This window comes from Leopardus geoffroyi, chromosome B4 (assembly GCF_018350155.1).
Source record: "Leopardus geoffroyi isolate Oge1 chromosome B4, O.geoffroyi_Oge1_pat1.0, whole genome shotgun sequence".
Lineage (NCBI taxonomy): Eukaryota > Metazoa > Chordata > Mammalia > Carnivora > Felidae > Leopardus > Leopardus geoffroyi.
The window spans coordinates 24,271,593-24,297,671 of NC_059341.1; the positions used below are offsets into that span (position 1 = coordinate 24,271,593).

The 26,079-nt window shown below is 38.9% G+C and overlaps 1 protein-coding gene across 1 annotated transcript in view; it reads left to right on the forward strand.

Annotated features, from left to right (window-relative positions):
- The window catches only part of GAD2 (glutamate decarboxylase 2), an 88,126-nt gene that overhangs the window by 20,350 nt on the left and 41,697 nt on the right, over window positions 1-26,079 (forward strand). Inside the window, exon 8 of the mRNA XM_045465689.1 lies at window positions 5,514-5,593. Within this exon, the coding sequence (XP_045321645.1) occupies window positions 5,514-5,593 (80 nt within the window). The remainder of the gene's footprint in view (window positions 1-5,513; window positions 5,594-26,079) is intronic.

Consider the following 26,079-nt stretch of genomic DNA (forward strand, 5'->3'; position numbering starts at 1 on the left):
AGACTGTTGCTCCTATAATTGCTGAGTGGGGAGGGGTGTCCAAAACATGCGGAGGGGTCAATTAAGCAGATTTCAGCTCTTTTGTAGGTTGGGCTTCACGACATATTTGTTGAGGGTCCTGCTATGTAAGGCCCCCCATCCACCTCTGTTTGGTGTTCCTCCAAACATGCTTCATTCACTCCACTCACAAAGGGGTTCAAGTCCAAGGACAATGAATAGACCCTAGAGATAGAAGAGAGAGCTTTTGACAGAATGTCAGAAGAGTCAAGAACTGACATTTCCAACCTAGTGTGTCCTTTTTCTTTCCTTGTTTGAAGTTTTGAGTTGCTTCTTCCCAAAATGGCTGATCTGGCTATCAGGGCCTACAGCAGCTTCCGGCTTGGGAAGGACCCCATCTTGGGCCCTTTGGGATGGATGCCAGGAAGATCTCTGGACTTGCTTTTAGAATGAGCTTTAGATTAGAGGTGTTGGGGTCTATTTAAGCCACCATCATCTGGTCCCAATCACCAAAGCCACACCTCAATATTGGGATTTGTGGCCAGAGATTTGTGTCAATAAATAGTAGACATTTTTCTGGACTTGTTCTCTGAGCATATGGTCAAATTTGATAAATCCGTGTTAACTATATACTACAACAAAGTCCTTGCCCTCATGTAACCTGTGTTCTAGTAGGGGACAGATAGTAAACTAATAAATATTTGCTTTAATGCCACATGCTGACAAGAGAATGGGGCAGTAGTGGGCTGTTTTACAAGATGGTCATAAAAGGTCTTTGTGGAGGTGATATATAGCAGAGACCTACATCGAATGAGGGAGGGAGCCATATAAATGTCTGAGGGAAGGATTGCCCAAGAAATGGAATGGCAAATACAAAGGCTGAGAGGCAAGAACAAGCTTCGTGAACTCACAGAAGACTAAGAAGACCAGTGCTAGCAGTAGAAAGAGCAAGAGGAGGCAAGGCAGGTGATGAAATAGGGGAGGTAGCAGGGGACTGAGGGCTGTTTTAAAAATCTTTGTGTCCGTGAGCTTAGCAGAAGCTTTCCCTGAGGCCCCGTGGTCCACTAAGTAGCTGAATCTGAGTCTCCATTAAAAATTTGGATGTGACCAACAATGGCTTGACATAGTTATAATCAGGTTTCCAAGCTGCTTATCTAAATTGTAATAGAGGGAGAGAAACCAGCATGTCAAGAGACTGAAGTAGTTTGTCTCAGAGCTTTTCCCTATTCACCTTATTCTCCCACCATCCCTAAAGACAGAAAAGATTTATTGTCCCCATTACTGAAGGAAGGAGCTGATGCATACCCTCTAGTCATAGGGCTAGATGGAATGATGGAGCTCATGCCCCTGCCCCAGCCTGTGGGCTCTCACCCTCACGCATTCTTACTCTGGATAATCTTATCCTACCCAAGCCCAGAAAGCCGGCTTATTTTTTTAATTACAATTATTTTATAACTATACAACCCCATGGTTACTTGCACATATTTTATTTATTTTATTTTATTTTGTTTTGAGAGAGAGAGAGTGTGCATGAGTGCACATGAGCAGGAGTGGGGCAGAGGGACAGAGAATTTTAAGCAGGCTCCACACCCAGTGCAGAGCCCTATGTGGGGCTCAATCTCATGAACACCAAGATCATGAGCTGAAATCAAGAGTTGGACGCTTAACTGACTGAGCCACCCAGGCCCCCCTATTTGCACATATTTTAAATGTCAGCTGAATCATGTAACCTGTATCTAGATTACTTGTGATTTTTTTTAAAAAGGATAGAGAAGTTAATCTCCCATCAATCTTGGATTTTCATTTTGTAAAAAAATAAAAATCAGATGGGTTTTAATATCTATTACCCAAATAGAAATATGATATAGTTCTAAATAAGCCCTAGATTCTAGCAAGTCTATTATTTTTCCAAGATCAGGGTGGAGGAGATACGGGGGATATTCATTAACTCATTCCCCAGCCATTCTGTTGATGAATGACTGATCATCACAAGAGTCTTGATGATTTGGGGACACATCCGAATCCTTGTAGCTTTCAATTTTTGTTCACAGCTTTACCTTCTGAAGCCACCCAGAACCATCTGTCCCTTTCCTCTTACCTTGACACAGCCCTTCAGATATGAAGGCCACCCATGCCACATGTCCTGGTTGCCCTCTGCCCATGAACAAGCATCCTCTGAGCTCTCTTCAAACACCTGGTTTCTGGGCTGCTCTGCTGTGGTTCATCAACAAGTAGGTCCATTAAACATGGTGCCAAGGATTAAAAATGACTCCCCATGTGTTCTCACCAGCACAGAGATGTGCCATTTAAGCTGTTTTCACTGTTTCTTCCTCATTAGGTAGTGTCTTTTTTTTTTTTTCCTCTGGCTCCTTGCTCTCCATGGTCCCTTGCTATTTGTGGATAACATCTAGTGATTTCCCTGCTCTCTTTCCTGAAAATGTAAACAGGCTCAGTGTTCGGTACCTAATCTTCTTTTTCATGCCTCATATCCCTTTTCGTTCCCCATCTTGAAGCCTTCTATTTGGGCATGTGTTTTTTCTTTAAGTGTGTGGCATTTGCTAGAGTGATCAATTATCCTAGGTAATTGCCCCTCATTTGAGAATCCCTATTCTTTCTCATTAAAAAACAGACAAAACTACTTCCTCTCATTGACCAGGTGCACCAGATCTCTTACTTAGCCCCAATTTGCCATTTGGCAGTTTAGTACTATCAAAGGTTTAGGAAAAACAAAAACAAAAGTAAAACCAAGGAATCACTGAGGTAGTAGTAATTAGCGAAAGTTTATTGAGCACACACCAAAAAGAGACTTTGCAAACCCAGAGCACTCAAACCAAAAGAGGGTATGAGACTCCGAGTATATTGTTACAAGCAGTTTATATAGTGTGGCAGCAGTGACTGTTGACTCTTCACAGTGACTGGGAACAGCATTAGAATTCTCTGAAATGAAAGAGCATTGCCTAGTGGTTACCTCATATCAATTTGGGGGAACAATTTAAGTTTCTGTTATGATTTTCAGAGGCAGAAGCAAGATGTGACCCGAGTTGTTAGCCTCACTTGTCATGCAAAATAAGCTAAATTAAGCTCTGCTTGTAGGACTAAACTGATTTTGTCTGCTCAGGAAATTTTCAAGTCTGGTCACCATTTGTGTTTGGTTTTAACAGTGCTTAGGAGCTCCTTCACTGAGGGGCTTCATTTGAGTGGTTTGTGCTTGCTCAGTGGGCAGCTGGTCCCTCTGTTCTGTGCCATTTCCCCCTGAGCTCTTTCTTCTGGGGGTCACCCGGGGATCTGCTAACGATGCAAGAGAGAACACTTTTTTGTGTTGTTGGGGGAGTCATGCATCTTTACAAACCCAGTTAAGCTTTCTCTCCTAGTTCCCAGGTATCTTGGTGACTGTCTACTTTGTCTTCCTGATTGTAAAATGAGGCTAATGGCCCTTTGTCATTACTCCTTGGGTACACTGGGCCTTTTAAACTCCTCTGTCCAGGGCCTCATTTATTGGTTTACATTATTTGCTGCTGTTATCAATGTGATTTCTTCTTGCTTATTAGACACACCCCCTAAAAATATATATGTTAATAGTTCCTATGCTGCATATATAAGAATTCAGATGAGTCAAAAGTGGGCATTGAGAGAGAGTACACTCCAAACTCTAACTTAAAATTCCAGTCAGCAACCCTTTGGAGATGTAAATTGAGGAAGCAGCTCTCCTTTCGGACAGCTTAATGATGTGTAGTTAATAGTAAGAGGCTGCTGGGCAGATGCCATACAGCTGGGCTTAGGTTAGCCTCTCTCAGTTTTCCAAATTGCCCTGTGATTACAGCCATTGAGATTCAGAATCCTACCCTCGATCAATAACCAAAAGCACAAACAAAGATCTGGCAGTGGCTTGTCAGTGTGGCCTTTTCTGCACACTATCCTCCTCAAGCCAGTGACTGATGCTTTTTCCCTGCTCCTGCCTCAGGATGAGAGGTCGCCTACACAGCAACTAGTTCCTGCGCCAAGTCTGGGGTAAAGAGTGCTGGATTTAAGGCCAACTTCTCTTGAGTGCCCACAATTTCACTGAACTTGAGAGACACTGAGTGTAATCTCTTGGTAGGAAAATATAAGCCTGGAAGCCATATTGTACATAGTTCCTGGAGTCAGTTGACTTGTTTTTATGCCTTATATGTAGAATTGGTTTGGATTATTGTCTTTTGGGGTAGCAGGTCCATTTATAATTTCCAGGGTCTTATTATCTTCACTCAGAAACTCAAGTTAGGGGCCCCTGGGTGGCTCAGTTGGTTGAGTGTCTGACTTGATTTTGGCTCAGGTCATGATCTCATAGTCAGGATATCGAGCCCTATGTTGGGCTCTGTGCTAGGTATGGAGCCTGCTTGGGATTCTCTCTCTCCTTCTTTCCCTCTGCCCCTCCCCTGCTTGCCCATGTTCTCTCTCTCTCTAAAAAAAAAAAGAAGAAGAAGAAAGAGAGAGAGAGAGAGAGAGAAAGAAAGAAAGAAAGAAAGAAAAAAGAAAGAAAAACTCGAATGAATTCAACAACAACCACAAAACAACCTGTTCAAAAATGGGCAAAAGACTGGCATATGCATTTCTTTAAAGACAATGTACAATGTGTGCCAATATGCACACAAAATATTCAACATCAGTAATCATTAAGGAAATACAAATTGAAACCTATAATGAGATACCATTCCCCCCCATTTGAATGACTATTACCAAAAAACAGAAAATAACAACTATTGGCAAGTTTGGGGAGAAGTTGGAACCATTGGGAACTGCTGGTGGGGATGTAAAATGGGGCAGCTGCTATGAAAAATAGTATGGCAATTCCTCAAAAATAGAATTACCATTGACCCAGCAATTCCATTTCTGGGTTTATACCCAAAAGAATTAAAAGCAGGGCTCAAAGGGATATTTGTACACCCATGTTCATAGCACCATTATCCCCAATGGCCAAATGGTGGAAGCAACCCAAGTATCCACTGATGGATGAATGGACAGACAAGGAGACTCTGGCACAGGCTGCAACATGGATGAAACTTGAGGACGACTATGCTGAGTGAAACAGGCCAGTCACAAACTAACAAATACTATATGGTTCCACTTACATGAGGCACCAAAGGTAGTCAAATTCATAGAGACAGAAAGTACAGTGGTGGTTGCCAGGGGCTGAGGGAGGGAGGAATGAGGAATTATTGTGTAATGGGTACAGAATTTCACTTTTGCAAGATGAAAAGAATTCCAGAGATGGATGGTTTATGATGGTTGCACAGCTACATAAATGTACCTAAGGCCGCTGAACTGTAACCTTACAAATGGTTATGGTGGTAAATTCTATGTTATGTGCCTTTCACCACAGGTTAAAAAAACAAACCTCAATGGAAGGATGCCATCTTCTCTCAGCAAGCGAGGTTTTTGAGGGAGATTAAAAATAAAAGGAGAAAAAAAAAAACAGCTCAGGGAATGGATCTTGAATTTACACACAACTAACTATAAATGTTTTTTTTTTTTTTTTTTAGAGTCATTTTTCTCTCAAGAAGGGAGCTGCAGCTCTGGGGATTGGAACAGACAGCGTGATTCTGATTAAATGCGATGAGAGGTGAGTGCGAATCTGCAACCCTTGTCGGTTGGCAATTTGCAACTTCCACATGTATTATCTTTTAGTCCAAAAATAGGCATTGCCTGGGGGGGCAGCAAACCTACCTCCATCCCTGCTTATGTTTCGCTGTTTCTTTTTCACATGGGCTCTTGCTTGGAGTCCTGGGATGTTGTTCCTCAACGCCATGGAGCGTTTCATGGCCCTTGACTGAATTGGAACCTTTGTTAAATCAATCAAAATATTCTGCACCAAGAAGGTGCAGAAGGACATTCATCACCTGGGCACTTAAGCAACAACCAGCAGTTTGAGCACTGATTTATGGATGTATCATCATTCTAGGTGCCACGATTGTGTGAACTTGATGGACTGATTACAGAAGGGGGGGCAGTTTAGTGAGCAAGAAGTAAATGATGCCCCAGCAACTCATCCACTCTGTGCTGGAACCAAAGGGTTCTCATAAGGAAAATCCCTGCCTTAATAGGCACACAAATGCCATCGGTATTCTGGAAATAGATGTAGGGAGCTTAAAAGGCCTTTCCACTATATCCATGTAAATGTTCACTAGCCTATAGGTCTGTAACCTATAAAAAATTAAATGTAGTCTCCAAAGAATTAAGACATTTCACCAAATTAGAAGGAAGCTACTCAACCATTTATTTTTTCATATGTATTTATTATACAGACATTTGTGATTGCCCACCATATCATGAGGCTTCAGAAAGCATAAGGTATAATCCTGGTTCCCTGACAGTATATGATCTAGGAGAGATGGGGTCGCGCCAGCAGGAGACAGTTTTATGGTTGAATCATGTGGCACAGAATACATACTCTGTACATTGGTAAGGCTTGGAAGGCTCCATGCAGCAAGTAGAACTTGTGCTTTCAAAAGATTTTCAAAGCTAGGGATGAAGTGGATGGGGGGAGGGGAAGATGGGGGCCATTACAGAGGACTGAACACCACCAGCAAAGCCCCAGAAGTAGGAGTCAGCTTGTGGGGCTTGCGGAACGGGGCCTGACCAGAGGCATTGGGGGCGGACAGCCATGGTGAATCCAGTGGGCCATGTGGGATTTTGAAAGCTCAACAAAACAAACTGATTAATGACACCTCTCTCTCTGGGAGGGAGAATTACAAGGGATTGCCACTTTCTTGTTCACACCTTTATGTCTTGCCTGACCTTATTTGATTGCTTACAATGAATACATGTTACTTTTACAATCAGAAAAAGTGATTTTTTTTTCCTTGTTATGGGGGTGGTGAGGGGAATGCTAAACTTAGCATTTGAGTTTGTTGGGTCAGTAACAAAGGTAACCCGAAAGCATTTTTATCTGAGAAGAGCATGATCGAAATCATCCTTCAGGAAGCAGGAACAGGAGAGACCTAGGTCAGTGAGGCTGGTCATGAGGCTCTAGCAATATTATGAGTGGGAAATTATTATGAGGAATGGAGCCAGGCAAGCACATTTTGAGGAAGGATATATATATATATATATATATATATATATATATATTCTGAAGCTTTTTTCAAGTTTTGTGGGTTTTTTTTTGAGTGGGAGGGAGAGAGAGGGAGAGAAAGAGTGCATGAGTGGGGGAGAGGCAGAAAGAGAGGGAGAGGGAGAGAATCTCAAGCCCCCAATGTGGGGCTTGAACTCATGAATCTTGAGATTATGACCTGAGCCAAAATCAAGTGTTGGCTGCTTAACTGACTGGGTCACCCAGGTGCCCCAAAAAGTGCTTATATTTTTGAGACTGCCAATACTATAAGGTACTTGAGAACCGAGATTTAAGAAGAAAACTGGCACTGGAAAGTTAGCAAAACCTGCTAACTGGGAATAAAACTTTAGGTGACTAACATTTTTCTCAATTGGTAGCCAACTCATGCTTGCTTCGGCAGCACACATACTAAAATCTGTAGCCAACTCTTAAAAGGAGCCTAGAGTCTGAGGAAGAATCATCTAGACAGGCCCTAATTACCTGACCCACTCAGTCTTCTAAGCCAGCCTGGTCAGCAGGTGTTCTTGACTTGAATCCCAGTGGTCTGGCAGATGACCTGGGAGAACAGAGGGAACCCTTCACTCCTCAAGGCATCGATATTACCGCTTCTACTCCTGTCAGACTCAGGTTTTAACAATGCAAGGGGCCTTGGAGTGAGTCAATGAAACCAGCCAACCAGGCATTTCCGGGAGCCAAAGCGTGGCCTGAAGACTACTGACTGAGGGCAGCATCATGGTCCAAAGAGAAGTGCAGGCCTGGAAGAAGGAAGAGCAAGAAGAAAAAGCAAGAATGTTGCAGGAACAGGGAACACAGACAGGGCTGCTGGGAAGAAATACCAAAAGGTGCCCATCATTCACCAGCAGCAGAGAAAGGAGCAGAAAGCAGAGAATGCTGGGAAACCAGTGGGGTCAAGAATCAGTGACTAGCCAAGTGACCTCACATTTTCACGTCAAAGAATTTTATATCAGCAATTTTAGAAGCCACTAGAAAAACTAAAACATAATGTTAAAAATTATTGGTTTTTATCACAAAATACCCTGCAACCTCCCTTCCCCTTACATATACCCATCAGGAGGGTACAGAGGGAAAGGGCCATTAGGAAGTTAGGGCTATGGGGACTTTTTCTCCTTCTACTCATGAGAATTATGGGATGGATGGGGAAGGGAGGAGAGAGCAACACAGGAAGAAGAATAAGAAGGAGAAGAAAGAAAAAAAATTAAGAAATAAGAGATGGGAGAAATGAGGCCCAGGAGGAAAAAAAAATTCGCAGTGGAAGTATGAAGTGAAACAAGGAGGAAGGAAATACAATTGATCCTTGAAAACATGGGGGACAAGGGGCACTGACCCCCACCCCCTTCCTGTGTCGTCGAATTTACACATAACTTTTGACATCCCCAAAACTAAACTACTGAGAGCCTGCTGTTGACCAGAAGCCTTACCAATAACTTAAACAGTCAACACATATTTTGTGTTATATGTATTATATACTATATTCTTTCCATAAAGTAAGCTAGAGAAAAGAAAATATCATTAACAAAATCAGAAGGAGGAGCACCTGAGTGGCTCAGTTGGTTAAGCATCTGACTTTGGCTCAGGTCATGATCTCACGGTTCAGGAGTTCAAGCCCCATGTCAGGCTCTGTGCTAACAGCTTAGAGCTCAGAGCCTGGAGCCTGCTTCAGATTCTGTGCCTCCCTCTCTCTCTGCCCCTCCCCTGCTCACAGCCTCTCTGTCTCTCTTTCTCTCTCAAAAATAAATAAACATTAAAGAAAATCAGAAGGAAAATACATTTATTGTATTGTACTGTATTTATGAGAAAATACCCACATGTAAATGGACCTGCACAGTTCAAACCTGTGTCGTTCAAGGTCAGCAGGTAGAGGGAAAGGTGAGTAGGAGTTGGAAGCACATGAGAGCTTTAAAGAGGACTAAGTGATCATTTTTACCATCTGAAAGGAAATACATGCTTACTTTAAAAAATACAAAATAATGGGGCGCCTGGGTGGCTCAGTCCGTTAAGCGTCTGACTTCGGCTCAGGTCGTGATCTCGCGGTCTGTGAGTTCGAGCCCCGTGTCAGGCTCTGTGCTGGCAGCGCAGAGCCTGGAGCCTGTTTCAGATTCTGTGTCTCCCTCTCTCTCTGACTCTCCCCCGTTCATGCTCTGTTTCAAAAATAAATAAACGTCAAAAAAAAATTTAAGAATACAAAATAACAGGGAAAAATTGTAATTCCACCACCCAAAGATTATCACTAATTCCATATTTGTGTCAAAACCTTGAATATCTTTTTCAAACCATAGAGGTGTGGGGTTTTTTTCTTTTTCTTAAAGGTTTTTAATGTTTATTTATTTATTTATTTTGAGAGACAGAGAGCAAGCAGGGGAGGAGTAAAGAGAGAGGGGGAGAGAGAGAGAGAGAGAATCCCAAGCAGGTTCTGCACTGTCAGTGCAGAGCTTGATGCAGGGCTTGATCTCACAAACTGTGAGATCATGACCGGAGCCGAAATCAGGAGTCGATATCTAGAGTCAGACAATTAACCGACTGATCCACCCAGGTGTGCCCCTCTTTTCCTTTTTTAATTTACATATTTGTGGTTATGTTTCTTTTCCTAGCTAGACATGATAAGCATTTCTCCACGTTATTACAAACATGCTTAACTACATAATATGTGAGGAGTGACTATGTGAGAAAGCACAGAAGTGATAGTACTTTGAAGGGCAGACTCCAGAGCTGGACTGTTTTGACACCCTATCCTTCCTATCTCAGCTCCAGCACCAGCTTGGGCAGATCCTTACCTGTCTCACTTTTCTTATCTGAAAAAAGGAAAAAGGAAAGGCCCTGCTTCATAGGGTTGTTACGAAGATTAAATGTGTTCGCAAATGTAAAATACTAAAAATTATATGTAGTAGAAAGCAAGCACAAAATATTACTCCCCTCGTGTTCATTTCCTCGTTTCTGGTGTTGCTGTTATAAATAACCTTTCTATCCTTCAGTGAATACTCTTATGTGCCCAGGGCTTCTCTATTTATGATTATTTCTTAGTACAGTTGCTAACTTAAATTATATAAATATTCTTAAGGAAAGTGATACATCAGACCATATTGCCTTTCAAAGGTTTTGCCAGTTTATTCTCCTAGCAGTATTGTATGAGAGCATGTTGGGGGAAAAGCTCAAAGCTGTGTTGGTAGTGAAATGCAGTCTTTAATTCTATATTGATAATTCATATCATCTCTACGGAATGAGTTTAAGACAGAGCGTGGCCTAATGGATTAAATGCAATTGAGGTGTTTGGGGTCAGGAGCCAAGGAGCAGGCTTTAGACAGTCATTCCAGTCATCCCGACTGGACAGTAGCCACCCTTCCAGTTGGAATCAGTTAAAACATGCTTGGCAGCCATTTTGTTTTTATTCTTTCCCCTCCTTGTGAAAGTCAGATGTGCAGTTCAGAAAATCACTTGAGGCTGACAAAGTGTGTATCTGCATTCTCGTTTCCCCTAATGTGCTTTGCAAAGTTCATCCAGGTTTTGCAAAACATGAACCTGGACCTGCTCTGGAAGACATTCATTTCTTACAGTTACTCTGACTCTGCATGTTAGTCTGTCAGTGGAGGGGGTGATAGGTTTTATCTTGTTCTCGGCAGGCAGTTGACTTAGTAGCAAGCTCACAATGAAGCAAAATGTCCTAGTGAAGAGTGGTCTGTGCCTTTCTTTCTTTTTTTTTTTTTTCAATTTTTTTTCATGTTTATTTATTTTTGAGAGAGAGAGAGAGAGAGAGAGAGAGAGAGAGAGAGAGAGAGACAGAGTGCAATCGAGGGAGGGGCAGAGAGAGAGGGAGACACAGAATCCAAAGCAGGCTCCAGGCTCTGAGCTGTCAGCACAGAGCCTGACGTGGGGCTCAAACCCATGGAGCATGAGATCATGACCTGAGCCAGAGTCAGACACTTAACTGACTGAGCCACCCAGGCGCCCCTGTGCCTTTCTAACAACAAGCCCAAAGCCACATATGGAAGAAAATACTGCAAGATACTGTCTCTTAATTAGTAATCACAGGGGCTCAGTTTGGTAACCCATTCAAAGTGAAACATGGTTCTCAGTTAAAACTCAAATAAAGAGAACTACATAATAAATCTTCATTTATTCGGAAAAGGTTGTTTCAGAGATAAAAATCAAAAAGCATATTTAACTTTGTTATTACTCTAATAAGTAAAGTAAGGCAATGGAAAACTGCATTTCACCATGTCTTACATTTGAATGCGAAGAGTGCTCTTTTTTTGTAGAAATTGTTAAATTCAAAAGAGGAGAATGTGCTAGATGCATCCTTGATTTCCTAAGATCTAGTTTAAGAGTTCTTTTTCCTTATAACCAAAAAGTTGAATCTTCACAGTATTGAGATTAATGGATTTTTACTTTAGTGTGATTAGGTCTAATATTTTCTGGGTTCCAAATTAGTGCTTCATTGGTGGTGTCTAAGGATAGAGAAGAAAAGTATGAGTTAATATCTAGAGAAAAATAAATATTTGTGAAAGAGGAGTGAGTGATATTTTAGAATTGGATTAGGCCACTAAACAAAAAGATGTTTCCCAAGAGTTCAGACAGCAGAGGGGAGAAAACTTCTATACAGAGTTCCCATATGATAGATGTGGGACCCTTATGAGAGGCTTCTTTGGATGTAGGCAGTGGCCTTGACTGGAAACACAGTCGTGAACAAGGTAGACATAGTCACAGATGCTACAAAACTTAGTCTAGTGTGCAAAGGCAGACTTGGGAACATGGGATAACACTTGAGAAAGGTATGTGCTGTGTGAGGGCAAGTACAGGTTGCTATTGATTCACATGTAATTCTACATCCAGAGGGAGGATGATGGGAATTAGCCAGTGAAGAGGAAAGAATGTTCCAGGCAGAGGCCATGGCACATTCTAAGTCATGGATGTGAGGGAAGTTGGCTTGCCCAAGGAACTGAAAAGTTCTGGGGAGAAATGGTCAGAATGTCCTCATCATGAAGGATTTTATGAGCCATGTTTCGACTTTAGGTTGAAGACATGAGATGTCACCGAAGGGTTTTGAGCAGCAAAGTGACATCGTATTTTACCATTAGAAAGATCATTTTAAATACAGAGTGCATTGTAGGTTGGAGGCTGGAAGTTGGTAGCTGCAGCAGTGATATGAGTTGATGCTGAATGGTGCTGAACTGATGTCAGCTGGAATGAATGCTGGAATTAATAGGAATTATTATTAAATTCTGAAATATGAGCCTGAAGCTCTGAAATTACACAATGGAAGCCACACAGAGTGGGCCTAGGAAAGAACTCTAAGTAGCACCTACATTTCAGGGATAAGCAGACTTATGGGAGTCTTGCAGTGGAGACTGAGAAGGAACAGTCAGAGTTGTTAGAGGAGAATCAGGAATGGGGGCCATGAGGGCCATGAGAATCTTTCTAGAAGAAGTGGTTAACGGCCTCAAATGCTACCAATAGATGAAATTGAGGGTCAACAGCTGCCCATCAGCTTTAGTTATGAGGAGGTAGCTGGTGAGTTTGGTAAGAGTAGTTTCAATAGAGGGGTGGGGCACCTGGGTGACTCAGTCGGTTAAGCCTCTTACTTCGGCTGAGGTCATGATCTCACAGATTGTGAGTTCAAGCCCCACATCGGGCTCTGTGCCGACAGCTCAGAGCCTGGAGCCTGCTTCAGATTCTGTGTGTGTGTCTCTCTCTGCCCCTCCTCCACTCATGCTCTCTCTCTCTCTCTCTCTCTCAAAAATAAATAAACATGAAAAAAAATCAATAGAGGGGTGAGGGCAAAAGGCAGTTTGCAGTGGGTGAAGGGTGGGTGGAGGGGAGGGAAGAGTGAACAGATATAGACAGCCTTTCTAGAGGTTGAGCCATGAAGGGAGGCAGGGAGGATAGAAGCTGGAGCAGGTATTGAATTCAGGATGGTTTTTGGTTTCATTGTTTTAAGGAGGGTGCTTAAGGCATATTTCACTGTGAGATGAAGGACCTGCTAGGGAGAAAAAATGTGAATTATATGAAAAGAAGGGATAAAATAGAAGTTAATTTCTCTTGTGAGTTTCTTATTCTTTTGGCTAAAACTGTGTAGGGTCTTTCTCTGCAGAACTCATAAGAGCTCTGCTGTTATCTTACATTATACAACTAGAAGGAAGCAAGAGAGAGAAAACAGGCTCTGGAAGGACAAGGGAAAGATTAGGGACCTGTGAGTGGGGGAGGGGCAAAGCCCTGGGCTTACACACACTGTGTGTGTGTGTGTGTGTGTGTGTGTGTGTGTGTGTGTGTGTGTGTATCACATTTTCCTTATACCTAGTAGTGGAATTATTTGATCATATGATCATATGGTATTTCTCTTTTTAATTTTTTGAGGAACGTCAATACTGTCTTTCATAGTGGCTGCACCAGTTTGCATCCCACCAACAGTGATTGAGGGTTCGTTTTTCTCCACATCCTCATCAACCCTTGTTCTTCCTTGTCATTTTGATTTTAGCCATTCTAACTGCTATAAGGTTGTATCTCATTGTGGTTTTGACTTACATTTCCCAGATGATGAGTGGTGTTGAGCATCTTTTCATGTATCTGTTGGCCATCTCTATGTCTTCTTTGAAAAAACATCTGTTCGGATCCTCTGCCCATTTTTAATTAGATTATTTGATCTTTTTGTATTGAATTATCTAAGTTCTTTTTATATTTTGGGTACCAACCCCTTAGTGGATGTGTCATTTGAAAATATCTTCTCCCATTCTACTGAATGGTTGTCTTTTTGTTTTGTTGATGGTTTCCTTTGCTGTGTAAAAGTTTCTTATTTTGTTGTAGTCCCAAAAGTTTATTTTCACTTTTGTTTCCCTTGCCTTAGGAGACATATCTAGAAAAAGGTGCTATGGTTAATGTCAGAGTGGTTTCAGGTTTCACATTTAGGTCTTTAATCCATTTAAAGTTTCAGTATGCATGCTTTAGAGTTCTGTTTCTCTCCGTGTATATAATTCAATATTATATCTTGAATGTAATAAATATTTTAATATTACAAATATAAATTATATGTATATTATAGATACAGATTTTTCTGAACCATTTAAGAATTCCATGCAGACATCAGGCCGCTTTGCCCCTTAATACTTCAATGTGCATTTCCTAAGAACAAAGATACTCACTTACATAACCATAGTACAATGATTAAAATCAGGAGATCTGCCCTTGACACAAGACAATTATTAATCAATATGCCTTATTCAAATTTCATCAGTTGCCCCAATAATATTCTTTAGAGCTATTTATTCCCAGTCCAAGATCGCACATTACGTTCAGTTGTCATGTGTCTTTAGTTTCCTTTAATCTAGAATGTTTCCTCATTCTTCCTTTGTCTTTCATGATATTGATATTTTTGAAGAGCATATTTATTTAGAAGAATATTTCTTAATTTGGGTTTGTCTCATATTGCCTCATGGTTAGATCCAAGCAATGCATTTTAGGCAGGAATTCCAGGGGGGTGACCCTTGTCTTTCTCAGTTGTTCCTCCTCAGGAGGTTTGTCATGTTATTAGTAATGTCAGCTTAGGGTAGTGTCTGCCAGATTTCTCCCCTGCAAAATGACTATTCTTACTTTGCAGGTTATCTTCTAGGAGGTGCTTCATGACAATATAAATATTCAGCTCCTCCTGAAACATTCACTCACTAATGTAGCATCCATTGAAGGTTCTTGCCCGAATTATGACTATGATGGTTGCAAAACAGTGGTGTTCTAACTCCATCACTCCTTCTCTATTTATCAGTTCCTGTCATTCTACTATAAGGAAGACCTCTCCTCACTCTGTGTGTGTATGTGTGTATGTGTGTATGTGTGTATGTGTGCGTGCGTGTGTGTGTGTGTGTGTGTGTGTGTGTGTGTATTTACCATGAGTATGGACTCATAGGTGCATTTAGAAATTAATTCTCTCTAGTGGTGCCTGGGTGGCTCAGTCAGTTAAGCATCTGACTCTTGGTTTCAGCTCAGGTCATGATCTCGCAGTTCGTGAGTTCTAGCCCCTCATGGGGCTCTGTGCTGATGGTGAAGAGCCTGCTTAGGATTCTCTCTCTCTCTCTCTCTCTCTCTCTCTCTCTCTCTCAAAATAAATGAATAAACTTTTTTAAAAAATTTTTTAAAGAAATTAATTCTCTCTAGCACTCTCTCCCCATTTTTCCATCTCTTATTCCTCCCTTCAGGGTTTCCTTTAAATTATCTAAATTGTTGTAAAACCTTATAGAAAACAAATCTGAGCAAGACAGGTGATACCTGGTTGGCAGAGGACTAGAGGAGTCACTGGCCATCCTTGTAATTCAAGATTTCTGTTAGGTATTATGACAAATACTTGTATACCACAAAGTGAATGCTTATGTTTTTGTATAAATTTTAGTTTTTTATTTTCACACATCTCTCAGCTTTATAAATTACAGTTAGATAACATTTCCTTGTGCTTATTAAGTACCACACTTTATCATTTTGTTGATTTAAACAATTGAAAATGTAAATAATCTGGGGTCATTATACTCTTTTATTAAATTAGCTGACTTGTGGCCAGTGTCTGAAGGCAGTTAGGGAAGCTAATTAACTCTTTCAGATCCCCGGGGAGCTATTGAGTGCACTGTGATAGGATAGATTTCACAGAGACCTTGAATCAGTTACTACTGAGCAGGGCTGGGGTAAGCCCTCTGAGTGTCATATTTCCTATGGGTTTACATGCAGAGAATTCAGAGGTGCTAGAGGTGTATGCACTTCATTATGTCCTATATCAGGAAGGATTATAAAATAATAATTGCCGACACTTACTGAGTGTTTATTATGTGCCAGGCAGACTCCTGAGCACCTTATACAATTGATCTAGTTAATGCATTTATTAGAGACACAGAAGAGTATATCCCCTCACACGTACCTGGTGCTGACACAGTTTGTGAAGAGTTTCTATGTACACAATAGTCCTCAGCAGTATGGTAAGTCCACCTTCCTCCCTTTGACTCCTAACCCTGGAAGAGGGGCATCATGTCCAAGATCACTTAGCTGGGAAGTGAAGAAGAATCAGGGCTTGGACTCAGAAGACAGCTCCTAGTGTTTACTGGTTAAACATGGTCCTTTGTCCCCTTTTCCCCAGTTTTTAAATTGTGGTAAAATACACTTAAAATTTGCCATCCTAACCATTTTTAAATTGACAGTTCAGTGATAATGGAGTACATTCATTTTGTTGTGCACCCATCACCATTATCCATCTCCAAAACTCTTTTCACTTTGCAAAACTGAAACTCTACATCCATTAAACCAAAACCTCCCATCCCCCCTCTCTTCCCACCCCTTGGCAACCACCTTTCTACTTTCTATCACCATGAATTTGACCACTCTAGGTACCTGACTCTTTTTTGTCCTTTTGTGATTGACTGATTTCACTTAGCATAATATCCTCAATGATGATCCATGTTGTAGCAAATGTCAGCATTTCCTTCCTTCCTAGGGCTGAATGATAAAATTTCATTGTATGTATGTACCACTTGGTATGCCTCCACATCTTAGCTATTGTGAATAATGCTGCTATGCCCACGTGTATGCAAATATCTCTTTGAGTCTTGCTTTTAATTCTTTTGGGCATATACTCAGAAGTGGAATTGACAGACAATATGGTAATTGTATTTTTAATTTTTTGAGGAACTGACATACTGTTTTCCATAGTGGCTGCATTATTTGACATTTCCACCAACTGTGTGCAAGCATTCCAATTTCTCCATATCCTTGTCAACACTTGCTATTTTCTGGTTTGTTTGTTTGTTTGTTTGTTTTAATGTTTACTTATTTTTGAGGAAGAGAGACAGAGCATGAGTGGAGAAGGGGCAGAGAGAGAGGGAGATACAGAATCTGAAGCAGGCTCCAGGCTCTGAGCTGTCAGCACAGAGCCCAAAACAGAGCTTGAACTTATGAGCTCTGAGATCATGACCTGAGCCAAAGTCGGACACAACCGACTGAACCACCCAGGCACCCCTGTTTTGTTTTTTTTTTTAATAGTAGCCATACTAATGGTGTGATAGTATCTCCTTGTGATATTGATTTGCATTTCTCTAATGATTAGTGATGTCAAATACCTTTTCATGTGCTTATTAGCCATTTGTACATCTTTTTTGGAGCAATGTCTATTTGCCCATTTTTAAAAATAATTTCACTTGCTTATTTTTACTTTTTTGAAGATACAGTTTTCCAGTCTTACTGAAGTATAACTGACAAATAAAAATTATATATATTTAGGGTATACAGTATGATGATTTGTGATATATATACATACATTGTAAAATGATTACAATCAAGCTAATTAGCATACCTATCACCTCACACAGTTACCATTTGTGTGGGGGGGAAGGGGGTAGTGACAATTCTTAATGTCTACTCTCTTAACAAACTCCATACAAAATAACATTATTAAGTCATCATTAGACTTACTAGAACTTATATTAGATCCCTAGAACTTACTCATCTTATAACTGAAAGTTTGTACTCTTGGGGCAACATTTCCCCATTTCTCCCACTCAATAGCTCCTGACAATCACCATTCTACTCTCTGCTTCTATGAGTTTGATTTTTTTCAAGTGTGTGTGTGTGTGTGTGTGTGTGAAATTATATAATATGAGGGTGCCTGGGTGGCTCAGTCAGTTAAGCGTCCACCTTGGGCTCAGGTCATGATCTCATGGTCTGTGAGTTTGAGTCCTGCATCGGGCTGTGTGCTGACAGCTCAGAGCCTGGAGCCTGTTTCAGATTCTGTGTCTCCCTTTCCCTCTCTCTGCCCCTCCCCCACCCATACTCAGTCTCTCTCTCTCACTCTGTCAAAAATAAATAAACATTAAAAAATTAAAAAAAAAGAAATTATATAATATTTGTCTTTCTATGTCTGGCTTATTTCTCTTAGTGTAGTATCTGCCAGGTTCACCCATGCTGTCATAAATTTCCTTCTTTTTATGCTGAATAATATTCCAGTGTGTGTGTGTGTGTGTGTGCGTGTGTGTTTGCGTGTGTGTGTGTATCACATTTCTTTATCCATTCCTTCACTAATTAACTCTCAGATTGTTTCCTAATCTTGCCTATTGTGAACAATGCTGCAGTGATGATGGGAATGCAGATATCTCTTTGCAATACTGACTTCATTCCCTTTGGATATTTAACGAGGAGTGGGATTCATGAATCATACAGTAGTTCTATTTTTAATTTTTAAGGAACCTCTATACTGTTTTCCATAGTGGTTGCACCAGACGAAGGTTCTCTTTTCTCCACACCCATATCAACATTTATTATTTCATGTCTTTTTGATAATAGCCATCCTCATAGGTATGTGGTGATATTTCACTGTAGTTTTGCTTTGCATTTCCCTGATGGTTAATGATGTCAAACACGTTTTCATATGCCTGTTTGTCATTTATATGTCTTCTTTGGAAAAATATCTATTCACGTCTTTTGCCCATTTTTAAATCAGTTTATTTGGGTTTTGCTATTGAGTTGTAGGAGTTCTTTATATAATTTGGATATTAATCCTTTATCAGATATTTGGTTTACAAATGTCTTCTCCAGTGCCATAAATTGCCTTTTCATTTTGTTGATCTTTTATTTTGCTGTGCAGAAGGTTTTTGTTTGTTTTATTTTATTTTAGAGAGAGAGCAGAGGAGAGGGGCACAGGAAGAGAGAGAGAATCTTAAGCAGACTCCACACAAGCGTGGAACCCAACAAGGGGCTTGATCCCACAACCCCAAGCTCATGCCCTGAGCCTAAATCAAGAGTTGGATGCTCAACCAACTGAGCCACCCAGGCACCCCATCTGTGCCAAAGGTTTTTAGTTTCATGTAGTCCCACTTGTTTATTATTGCTTTTGTTGCCTTTGCTTTCAGTGTCAAATCCAAAAAAGTATAGCCAAGACTGATGTCAAGGAGCTTACTGCTTATGTTTTCTTCTAGGATTTTTATGGTTTCAGGTTTTATAATGAAGTCACTAATCTATTTTGTGTTAATTTTTGTCCATGGTGGAGATAGTGATCCTGTTTCATATTTTTGTATGTGGCTGTCTAGTTTTCCCAGCACCATTTATTGAAGGGCCTATTCTTTCCACATTGTGTATTTTTGACACCTTTGTCAAAGGTAATTTGACTGTACATTCATGGGTTTATTTCTGGGCTCTTTGTTCTGTTTCATTGATCCATGTGTCTATTTTTATGCCAGAACCATACTGTTTTGATTACAGTATGTTTGTAATACAGTTTGAAATCAGGAAATCTGATGCCTCCAGATTTGTTCTTATTTCTCAAGATTGTTTTGGCTATTTGGACTCTTTTGTGGTTCCATATAAATTTTAAGATAGTTTTTTATATTTCTGTGAAAATGCCATTTGATTTTTGATAGGGAGAGGATTTTAGGTAGTATGGACATTTTAACAACCTTAATTCTTCCAATCCATGAACACAGTACATCTTTCCATTTGTGTCTTCTTTCATCAATATCTTATAGTTTTTAGTATACATATCTTTTACTCCTTGGTTAAATTTATTTCAAAATATTTTATTCTTTTTCATGCTACTGTAAATGGGACTGATTTTTTATGTTAATTTCATATCCTGCAACTTTATTAAATTTATTACTTCTAATTGGTTTTTGGTACTCTTTAAGGTTTTCTATATATAAGATCCTGTCCTGTGCAACAGAGACAATTTAACCTCTTCCTTTCCAATTTGTATGTCTTTTTTTTTTCTTTTTCTTGCCTAATTGCCCTGGCTAAGACTTCCAGTACTATGTTAAATAGAAGTGGTAAAAGTGGGCACTCTTGCCTTCTTCCTGATCTTAGAGGAAAATATTTCAGCTTCTAATCATTAAGTACAATTGGATTGTCATACATGACCTTCATTATGTTGAGGTGGGTTCCCTCTAACCCCAGTTTATTGAGAGTTTTTATCATGAAAAGATGTTGAGTTTTGTCAAATACTTTTTCTGTCTCTATCGAGATAACCATATGATTCTAATCCTTCATTATAGTGTTGTATCAAATTGATTGATTTGCAGATGTTGAACCATCCTTACATCCCAGGGATAAATCCCACTTGATTATTGTGTATGATCCTTTTAATGTATTGTTGAATTTGGTTTGCTAGTATTTTGTGAGAATTTTTGCACCTATGTTCATCAGAGATATTGGCCTGTAATTTTCTTTTCTTGTAGTGTCCTTATCTGGCTTTGGTATGAGGGTAATGCTGGTCTCATAAAATGAATTTGGAAATGTTTCTTCCTCTTCAACTTTTTAGAAGAGTTTGGGAAGGATTGCCATTAACCCTTTAAATGTTTGGTAGAATTTACCTATAAAGGCATTTGGTCCTGGACTTTTCTTTGTTGGAAATTGTTGGGTATTGCTTTTATCTCTTTACTTGTTATTGGTCTCCTCAGAAATTCTGTTTCCTCATGATTCAGTCTCAGTAAGTTGTATGTTTCTTGGAATTTCTTCACTTTTTCTACATTATCCGATTTGTTGACATAATATTTTTGAGAGTAGTCTTTTATGATATTTTGTATTTATGTAGTATGAGTTGTAATGTTTCCTTTTTCCTTTCTAATTTTATTTCTCCCTTTTTTTCTCTTGGTTAGTCTGGCTAAAGGTTTGTCAATTTTGTTTCTTTTTTGTCAAAAAGCCAGATCTTAATTTTGTTGATCTTTTCTATTATCTTTCTAGTCTCCATTTATTTCTGCTCTAATCTTCATTGTTTCCTTCCTTCTGCTAAACTTTAGGTTTGTTTGTTATTACTTTTCTAGTTCGTTGAGATATAAAGTCAGATATTTTGAGATATTGATTTTTTTCATATAATATAGCCATTTATCACTATTAAGTTCCCTCTTAGAACTGATTTACTGCATCTCATAAGTTTTGTTATGATGTATTTCATTTTTATTTGTCCAAAGATACTTTCTGATTTCTTTTTTATTTCTTCCTTGATCTACTGGTTGTTCAGCAGTGTGGTTTTCATTTCCACATACTTATCATAATTTTTCCAATTTTCTTCTTTTTAATTGATTCCTACTTTCATGCCACTGTGGTTGGAAAAGATACTTGATGTGATTTCAATCTTCTTAAATTTGTTAAGATTGGTTTTGTGGTCTAGCATATGATCTATCGTGAAGAATGTCCATGTGCATTTGAGAAGAATGTGTTTCTGTTGCTGTTGGATGTAATGTCATATATGTGTCTCTAGGTCCATCTGGTCACCTTTGACTTAGGTTGTTTGGGTCTTTGTTATTGTTGTTGTTGTTGTTGTATTGAAGGAGTGCTTTATATATTCTGGATGTTAATCCTTTATCAAGTTTTACAGAAACTTGGAACTATTTTCTTTCTTCCATTCTATAGGATGCTTTTTATTCTGTTGATAGTATCTTTTATTGCACAAGAGTTTTTAATTTTTGAGGTCCAATTTGTCTATTTTTCCTTTTTTTTGTTTGTGCCTTAGGCATCATATCCATGAAAATATGCATTGCCAAATCCAATCTCATGAAGTTTTGCCCTATGTTCTCTTCTAAGAGTTTTATAGTTTTAACCCTTATATACAGGTCTTTGATCAATTTTGGGTTAATTTTTGTATATGGTATTAGGTAATGGATAGCCCCTTCTTTTAAAAAAAAAAAACAAGATTCTTTTCTTATTGTAGAAACAGAATATATTCATTATAAAAAATAGGAAAATAGAAGGATCTAGACATAATCTCCTAATACTCTGGTGTATGTAGTTCCAAACATATTATGTATATTTAAATATAAAACCTACTGATTAGAACTTTGTTTTTTACATAATAAAATATAATGAGCAACTTTCATGTCATTAGAAATTCTCCAATATCATTTTTAAATGTTTATTTATTATTTATTTTTGAGAGAGAGATGTTGCAGGGAGTATGGTCAGAGTCACAAAAGATGAGTCCGCAAAGTGCAGTTAAGTGAATGTCCTCATGCTCAGAATGAGTCAGAATGAGGCCCCAACTCCAGAATGAAGCTTCTTTTTATTAGGATAATTGCTAAAGACTATGTGCATAAAGTCAGCTAAGCAAGTGTGTCAATCAGTCTAATGGTTTAGCTTTTCATGGTTGAATTTTGAGTGAATTGGTTTCTATAACACTAGGAAGGGTCAGGTGTGAAGGAGGATCTGGCCCTGGACAATGTTAATGGCTCTTGGCGTTCCTTACGTTTCTTGTTCCTTAGGAGCTGAGCCACAGCAGCCTTCAGCTGTGTAAACATGTCCTAAGGCCTTGCACCTTCTCCAGCCCTTCCCTTTTGAAGTCTTTTCTTTGATGCTTCTCTCCTGCATCTCCAACAGAGAGAGAGAGAGAGAGAGAGAGAGAGAGAGAGACAGATTCCCAAGCAGTCTCCTGTACTGTCAATGCAGAACTTGATGTGGGGCTCCAACTCACAAACCATGAGATCATGACCTGACCCGAAATCAAGAGTTGGATGCTTAACTGACTGAGCCACCCAGCACCCCTCCAATATCATTTTTAATTACTATTTAATAATCTATTGTTTGGAATTTATATTACTTAACAAATCTGTTGTTAGACATTTAAGCTAACTTTAAATTTTTACTATTTAAAAAAATTGTTAATATAAATATCAGTGTGGCTAAATATTTGCATGCATACTTATATTATTTTCGTAGGAAAAATTCCTAAAAATAGAATTTCTGAGCCCCAGACTATGTCTGCACTAAGAGTTTGGATACTTGCTGGCATGTTGCCCTTCAGAAAAGAACCAGCCAATTTACACTCCCCCTAACCAGCATACAGGGCTGACTATTCACCATGTTCTTACTAGTCCTAGGAACTAAAACCTTTAGGTGACCTGCGTCAATTTGATAAATGAAAACTGTTTTTTTATTATTTTCATTTGAAGTTTTGATAATTAGCAAAGTTGAGCATTTTATTCTTTTCAGTCATTCATTAGTGAAAAAGACACAAAACACTTTTTGTATATATGCTGTAAATATTTTCCAAAATGTATCATTTGCTTTTTAATTTTATTTATGGTATTTGTAAAAATACCTCATTTTTTGGTAGTCAGAGCTATCATCAATTATCCATTTTCTACCTCTGGGGTGTCTCCCCCATTCTTAGTACATGCTAATATTCATCTTTTTTCCTACAACCTTTATATTATTATTTTAATAGTTGATCTAACTGAAATTTATTTTGATATATGGTGTCTGAGAGGTACCTAATTATTTTTTATTTTTTATCCACTTAGTTTTTGCCAGATGTTGTCTCAACACCATGTGAGATCCAAAAAATTATTCTTTAATCACTTCCTAATTTTACTTTTGTTCCACTGATTTGTCCATTTGGCTCAATTGCCATACTTTTTAATCACTATAGTGTTATAATATGTTCTACACTCTAGTAAAGAAAAATCTATACCCTCCCCTTTTTTTATTTTTTTTATTTTTTTAAACCCTCCCCCTTTTTTTAAATGGAATATTCTTAATATTGTTTTCATCCACTTGTACCTTAGAATTATTTTCTCAGCTTCTCATTCCCCTAAAACTCCCAGTGGAGAGCTGGTTGGAATTGTGTTGAGATCAATTCTGTGTATTTGCAGTGTTGAGTTTTCTCATCAAATAACATGTGTCTCTCCATTTATTCAGATATTTTTTGCATTCTTTGGTAAAGATCTGTATTTTTCTTCTTATACATTATTTCTGTTTACTCATGTATAGGTACAGAAAGTAATTATTATTTTACCCCTTCCTTCCATTCTTTGTATTCTTGCAACAATTTGTACTTGGTTCGATGTTAATCTGTAATTTCCTCTGTATTATATTTTAAAACATATTCCAGATTTTTGTAGCTATATTATAAGATATGCTGATAAGCTTTTCTGAACTACCTTCGACAGATTTTGCTTTTAGTATTAGCTAGTTTCTAGAAATGATCCAATAGGTCCCCATTGTCTTCTCTGTAAGAGTTTAGAGCGTACTACCTCCCAATAGTAGAATTGTTAAAATTCACTATTAAAACATCTGGGCCTGTCATTTTAGGTGATGGGTTTTGGGCAACCTTTTTCTCACTTATTTGGTTATTGGTCTTTTCAAATTTTCTACATTTTCTGGAATCATTTCTTTTAACTTATATTTTATCAGGGAAAAATTATATATTTACTCAAAATTTTAAGATTAGCATAAAATTCTACATCTAATTTTTTTATAATTCTAAAATATCTTTTTCCATAACCTCTTTTCTTATTTCAAATGTGATATTTTCCCTCTTTTTTCTTTTTTTAAATGCTTGTTTATTTATTTTGAGGGGCAGGAGAGGGACAGAGAGATAAGGAGAGAGAGAATCCCAAGCAGACTCTGTGCTGTCAGCATAGAGCCCCACATGGGGCTCAGTTCCACAAATGGTAAGGTCATGACATGAGCCAAAAACAAGAGTTGGACACTTAACTAACTGAGCCACCCAGGCAGCCCTACATGTTTTCTTTTTACTGAACTAATCAGATACTTGTATATTCACTGACCTTTTCAGTGTACCAGTTTTTGAATTTATTAATTTAGTTTACTTTCTAAAGTTTCTAATTCATTGAAAAATTCATTCATTCCCCCTGCCTACCTTGTTTGTTTTTATTTTCTTAGCTTCTTGGATTAAACATTTAGTTATTTTTATTCCCTGTTATTTAATTTCAAAAGCATGTCAGGCTATTCATTTTCCTCTGAGAATGATTTAGGATGTTTCTCATATTTTTATATGTAGTATCCCCATGTCATTAATTTTTAATGTTCTGTAATTGTAGTTTTTATTTCCTCCTTGGTTCAAAACTTACTTGGAATAGCCAAGTATGTTTCCTTACATGGTGATTGAACTTCTATCATCCACTTCTTCTCTGTACCAGTGTGTTCAGGGAAGAGGAGTGGCAGATTTGGGCAGTTGACGCAGTGATGAGAGATGGCCGGCATACCTTCTTGCCCTCAGACAACTTTCCTTTGTCACACACTTCTCTGTGCGCTCTAAGGCTCGCACCCAATGGCAGCAATCTGGAGGCTTCATATGAAAACAAAAGTAGCTCCTTACCATATCATGCTTGGGGTCCTCAATTGCACATCACTTGAATTGTTGCATAGTGAGTGAGTGACTGAGTGTGTGTGTGTGTGTGTGTGTGTGTGTGTGTGTGTGTGAAGTAAATCCTTTTGGAGAAGGTAAATCTTTTTTAAAAAGTTGTTAGAATTAGATACAAAAATCACGAAAAATATCCTGCTCCCATATCCTGGCCATAATGCTAAGTGATCTCATTGTGCATACTGGAAAACAAATCTTAAAAGGAAAATATGATTATCTGCTAAAGTTCTTTTTCCAAATCAAACTACATATTAAAGGGACCAAGGAAGTTTACTGTTTCTAATTATGGTAAAATTTTTGGCAGAGGGTTTGGTTTTGTAATACAAGTACTGTTTTGACTTTTTCTTTTAAGTTTATTTGTTTTGAGAGAAAGCAAGCATGCGCAAGGGAGGGGCAGAGCAAGAGAAACCCAAGCAGGCTCCACGCTGTCAGCACGTAGCCTAATGTGGGGATTAAACTCTAGAACAGTGAGATCATGACCTGAGCTGAAGTCCAGAGTTGGATTCTTTAAACCAAGTGAGCCACCCAGGCACCCCTGATCTGTTTGACTTTTGTTTGTTAGCCTATCTTGCAGGTCTGTCCTTGGATAGGTTACACACACCAGCAACAGCCATGTGGGGACATAGGGAGCTCTTCTCCCCAGGGGATCTCTCCGGTAAGAGAGTTTCAAGTCACCACAGAGTCTGAGATTTTCGAGTCACCACAGAGTCTGAACAATTTGAAAATTTGCTTGGGTCCATGAGCTCCCTTTACTGTTCCTATATCACAATCTATATGGAAGAAATAGTTCTGCTTAGCACTGATTGGGTAAAAATACTAGGTAGAAAACCTAGCAAATTTTGATTAGTCCTATAGCATTTAGATGCTATGCAGGAAA